This window comes from Alligator sinensis, unplaced genomic scaffold, assembly GCF_000455745.1.
Source record: "Alligator sinensis unplaced genomic scaffold, ASM45574v1 scaffold445_2, whole genome shotgun sequence".
NCBI classification, from domain to species: Eukaryota; Metazoa; Chordata; order Crocodylia; family Alligatoridae; genus Alligator; species Alligator sinensis.
In genome coordinates, this window is record NW_005842081.1 from 1,801,799 (window position 1) to 1,807,667 (window position 5,869).

General features: G+C 41.6%; 1 protein-coding gene across 4 annotated transcripts in view; it reads right to left on the reverse strand.

Annotated features, from left to right (window-relative positions):
* The window catches only part of LETM1 (leucine zipper and EF-hand containing transmembrane protein 1), a 54,895-nt gene that overhangs the window by 21,374 nt on the left and 27,652 nt on the right, over positions 1–5,869 (reverse strand). For all 4 annotated transcript variants that reach the window (XM_025204435.1, XM_025204434.1, XM_006023817.3 and 1 more), the window contains 2 exons: positions 2,000–2,203; positions 1,379–1,498 (listed from right to left, as the gene is read on the reverse strand). In XM_025204435.1, the coding sequence (XP_025060220.1) occupies positions 1,379–1,498; positions 2,000–2,203 (324 nt within the window). The remainder of the gene's footprint in view (positions 1–1,378; positions 1,499–1,999; positions 2,204–5,869) is intronic.

Below are 5,869 nucleotides of genomic sequence, written 5' to 3' on the forward strand. Positions count from 1 at the left end.
TAGCCCCAGCCCTCTTTCCTGCCTATGCAGGGGGTCAGACTCGATGATCTATTGAGGTCCCTTCCAACCCTAACATCTATGAATCTATGGTGAGGGAAGTAGTGGGGCTGGGGCAGGTGCTGCCCTGCTGAGGTGGGACTTCGGACGGAGCTGTAGATGGTTTGTCTGGACAGCATGGGGAGGGAGCAGAGGTGGCTCCCGCCTCTGCGTGCACCCCCAAGGGAGGCATGGGGGCATGTGCCCCCCCAGATCTGTGTGTGGGGCGAGGGCAGGCTGTCCGCTGTGGGCTCAGGGCCAGGGACTGTGACGGCCTCTTCCCAGTGGGGGGGCAGGTGGGAGCTGGGCCAGGTCTGCGCTCAGGGTGGGTGATGGCAGCGCTGGAAGGGGGCTATAGGGAATTTCAAGGTGGCTGCAGCCCCCGCCCCCCCTCCAGTCTCCCAGTGCCCCCCACCTCGAGTACAGCCCCAGCTCAGCCCCCGCGCCCGGAAGAGGCTGCAGCAGGCAGCCCATCCCTGTCCCCCACACAAATCCAGGGGGCACACACCCCCAGAGTACACGCATTGGCAGAAGCCACCCCCCAGATAAGCCACCTGTGGTTCCATCCTGTGCCCTGCCCTGGCTGCACAGCACCTGCCCTACTCCATCCCTCACCATGGGGGCCTCACAATCACCGTCCCTGCTCCTCCCCCCAACAAACTTACTGACCAGATGCTGCTCTCCAAGCTGCCAAGCTGCATATTGGCTATTGGATCAATATGGGCCAATCTGGCTGGTTAGTAATCAGCCATCAGTATTGGCCAAAAAATAGTTACCAGGGCACCCCTAGCAAAGATTTAAACCCAACTGAAAGACAATCCCTCTTTTCCTAATGGTTCAGAACTAAACAACTGCCACTCAGTACAAAGCAGCACTATGCAGCAATATTCACCAACTTTAGGAATAAATCAGGAAATTGAGGCTGGGTAGTAAGCTTAATAGGCATTCAAATGTGCAAGTACTGATTTTAGAAGCAGCCAAGCTCATAGGCAATGCAGGCCCTGCAAATATTCTTGTTTCTAAAAAAATTAAGAACACTGCTGAGAAACTTATTCTAGATGTATTTTACGTCTAAAAAGTTCAATGCAGCAAGTACTTCTGCAAGTGACTATAAAGATTCAAGTCTGTTTGTGGTTGGCACCATATAAACGCTCTCCCCTCCCCTCCGTAAAATCCCTACATCAGCTATTTGAGCAAGGAACTAGAGTGGACAAAACAAAGGCCGGAGCAAAAAGAAGCAGAGGTGAAATGACTAGCTCAAGGTAACAGTGAAAGTTAGTACCAGAGCCCAGATCTCCTGACTCCGTCTAGCAACCTTTCTTAGGTCATGCAGGTCACATACCTGTTTAAGCTGTTCCCTTAGACGGTCTTCTGTTACACCAAGAGCTCTCATACCTCTTGCTCGACATGCTGCCTGCAGTTCTTTAACAGTCAGGATATCAACTCCTTCCTCAGCTATTAGCTACACAAGTCAAACAAACAAACATTTGTATGTAGCAAACAAATTAAGAGTTAGCAGAATGCTAGATACTGTAGTATATAGCCATAATATTTAGATTTTTTTAAAGTGACCACTAGGGGCTGCTGTGATAATAGCAAATAGTCTTGGTGCTTGAAACAAGAGTTGGTCAATATCTTGCAGCTTTCAAGAATGACCATAAAGTTCCAAACTGCACAATCAAGTTTTCATAACTATAATATTTGGGATATGCGATCTGAGAAAGTTTAAAATGAGGATAAAAATAAAAGTCTAAGTGAATGCATTGCATTGTTTTTAATAGAAGGGGCAGCGTTTATTCCCCCAAATTTAAAGTGCTCTTTTAAGCCTTGAGACTTCTGGCTGAATTACTGTAATTTTTTATTTTAATTTACAATATAAGTAGATGGCCATAAAGAAAGCACTGGCATATTACAGTAGTGATAACACTAAGCATTTTTTCACACCAGGTTTAACACGACTTACTTTGTCATCAGCTTTTATGGTTCTCAACTTCATCGTCAACTGGAAGCGCAGAAAATTATTTGTCCCAATTGACTGAAGTTCTAAGAGTTTACAGAGAGCGACCAGCTGAGGCCTAGTAAGATTGTCCAGCGTTAGCTCATCTTCAAACAGTTTAGAGAACCGTAAGATCTCCTCATTACTAGGTCTTTCACCAGTCTCTCGAATCTGCAAGAGAAACAAAACAATTTTTTCAAAACAAGCTTCATGGTTAGATGCCTATTTTTAACAATAAGTAGTTAAGAGCTCCACAGTAAAATATTTCATGGCATTTCTGATAACACACAATGAGATCTGAGTCAGATGAAAGTCAAAGTTCAAAACATTCTAAATACCAAGGAAGAGTTTTGCCTTTCCTAACAAATATCAGGTTTTCAGCAAAAGGAGCCTATAATTTGCAATGGGGGTGGGCTGGTGTTAATATGGCAGAAGCAACACTGGATTAAGTCTTTACTTGTTTCAGTGTAACCTGGGAACCTCAATGGTGACCTAAATCAGATCTTGCAAGCTAGGCAGTATCATGTTTGACCTTAAGCATGGGTACTCAAAGAAAACACATATTTTGCAGGAAGGAGCAATGAAAACTGTTCTTTTTTATTGACTAAATACAAATCAAAGAGAAAATTAATGATCATTACAGTGCTCAAGACAATAAAATCAAAGTCAACAATTGTGACAGTTAGGATGCTTTGCATTTTTACAACCAATACGTTGTCATCTTTGGGGCCCTCATCAAATGCTAAATTTGGTTGATTTCCTTTCCCCGGGCTCAGCAAAATACAGCCCAGGGGCCAGATCCAGCCAACCAAGGGATTTTATCTGGCTTGTGGTGGGTCCCAGGGCCTTGCCCAGCCCAGGCACAACCTACTACCCCACGATCCCAGCCCCAGTCCCTTCTTGTCCTGCTCCCAGACACTGCTCCCCCCTGCCTGTGGCCCTATGCCATCCACCCAGCTGCATGCACCCTGCACATGGGAGTCCCAGGCAGTCTCCACGGAGACCCCACCCATCCGCTCCATCCAGCGCCCCCTGTGGTGGGTGCAGGGTGGGCAGGCCTAGGGCCTAATAGCCCTCCCCCTCTACAACAGCTCACCCAAATTCCTAAAATGGCCCTCTAGCCAAGGTAACTGCCCACCCCTAACCTACCCCAAATCTCCACACAGTTGCCACTGAATATGGTATTATAGTTCACTTCCTGTGCTTTTCTATTTTATAGTAGATGCGATATGCTATAATATATACAGTTGCTACTATGTGTACATAGTGTTGCCACACTCAAATGCAGATGTGGCTACACTTAAATTGAAATAATTCCCATGTATAAAGAGGAGCTTAGGAAAACACTTGGAATCCTTTTGAATGAAAAGACACTATGAGATTATAAAATGATTAACTACATATTTAAAACATCCAGCTGGCAGTTCCCAATAAACCAATTCAGATGCTGAAGTCTGGAAAAGTTATTCAGGGAACACTTTAGGTTGTAGTAGAAGTTCAGTATAAATTGCATTTTTTTTATTTAAAAAAAGGCAGTGTTTCATGCACTACTTGTTATACAACTTAGTTCATCGGAACTGAGAAGTTAATGGTACAGCTTTATTTAAAGACTCAATCTCAGTCACCCAACCACAATCCATCATCAAGTCTAAAAAAGAGTTATCTAATAGTTTGTATATCTGAAATGGATTTTTCCAACACTTATTTCTTTAATCGTTAAGGGACACACGAAGTTGGCAGACTTGATATTAACTACATAAACTTGACTTAGAGTTGTGGCTCTATGCTTTGCCAATTCCATTATTTGGGCCAATATCTCACGCATCCCAGACCCATAAATAAAACTGGCACTACTGTATTTTGTTGCAGAGTCAGTCAGCTGCAAATCTGGAATTTTATACACCCTGCTGCCACTTGAGACTGAGGGTTTTCTCCTTCCCCAATCATACAATCATTTATTAAAAAGAAAAAACACACACAAATTTGGGAGGTAAAAGGGACATATAGCCCATTAATCTCAAAGCTATTCCTGTACTAAAGAGAGAGTTGACTGGAGAATAACAGACAAAATAAGAAAATACATTTTATGACATAGGACTGCCCATTTGCTCTGCTTCATCACCTTCAGCAAAGACTAGCAGCACTGATCTGCTACAGTAACCTGCAAAGGGAACTTCAGAGCTGAAGGGGAATTTTTTAAGGTTGAATCTCAGAAGTATTTATAACAACTGTTACAGGAAAAGGAAAAATAAAAAAAAAAAAAAAATAGTATTTCCAACTTCCAAAGGTGAAACAAAAAAGATTTCCCAGTTCAAAATGCAGAATGCATTGAAAATTCAGGAACTCTCAAGATGCACATGTTAGGGCTTTGATTAATGGCTCCCAAAATGTAGGCAAACCACCACAGGACCAGCTGTAATATAAAAATAAAGTGAAGAGGAAGCTTTTGAGCCTCTACTGCTTTCAGTGTAGGTATCCACACTATCTAACATGATAAGGCAAGTCTGATATAAAAAGTTTGCTTGATGGCAAAGAAACAGGGTGGATAGAAATCAATGATTTAAAAAAAAAAATCAGATAAATTGTTTTTTTATTTAAATCACATTTTTTTATTTAATCATATTTTTTATTTAAGATGCTTTTTAAAAGAATAAACCTATATAAAGATAGTTTTAAGTTTTGTTAAATCTCAAAGATATCATCATGGAATAAGGATTATAACCTCTAATTATATACTATTTGAGACAATATATTCATGTAACCTTCTTAGAAAAGTTTTATAAAAAGGTCACAACAGGCTATGAACTATATCGGGGCCCAATCTTATGGGGTTCCCAGAGGCTCCTTTACAGATTAGTAAAGATTAAAGAAAACCACTCTACACAATGGGACTCAGTGCTCAGTTTAGAAGATCCCATTAAGCATCTCTGTGATGCTTAGCTTCAGTTCTCAAACTGTGGATTTGTGTCTCCAGAGATAACATCCTTGCTAACAGCAGTATATGGAGATGAGCAATAACAGACTTGATCCATCAGTCCTATTGTCCTAACACCCATCAGTCATATTGTGTCTCTACAAATTTGTGTACACACAGTCAAGCCCTTCCTTACCTTTCTCTAAAAGTGCAAAGTTTCAAAAAGTTAAATGAATAAAGGATGTCAAACAAGAATGCATTTTTTGTAGAAAACAATGATTAAATCATTTTAATCATGATTTAAAGCAAATCCACCCTGCTAAACAGTGATTTGAATCATGATTTAACTTAATTTGATTTACATCAAATCCACCCTGCAAAGAAAGTTGTCAGCAGCCCCTCGATACAAGTCCTCCAGTAAACAGTAAACATTGGCAAATCCATAGTTGTGAGCGCACACCCACACACAGAAAGTGATAGCAAAGGCAGGATTTATCTTGCCCATTCATGACAGTTAAACGGGTGCCTTTTCCTGCCTGAATATGCAAGTCTACTTAATCAATTTCTACAGAAGTCAACCAACTCTGATGGTTTCAAAATTAGCTATTCAAATGTAAAGTAATATTTCCTCTTCCCCCACCCCACAGTGTAGATAGAAAGCTCAAGTACTCTGATTCTTATTCTTTTAACAGCCAAGAGGCAGCAAATTTAAATTTGCAAATTTAAATTTAAACAGTTGCTTTTCAGACCAGCAGAGACTACAATGAAATCCCAAAGTCACACATTCCTCTCTGCTGAGGAAAGTTATGGCCAGCAAGAAAAGATGCTGGAATTATTTGGAAACTGGAATTATTTAGAGAGAAGAGACTTTCCCTGCTCCCTTTCTTCTTTCCTACCACCCATCCCAGCCTATAACAGTTCCT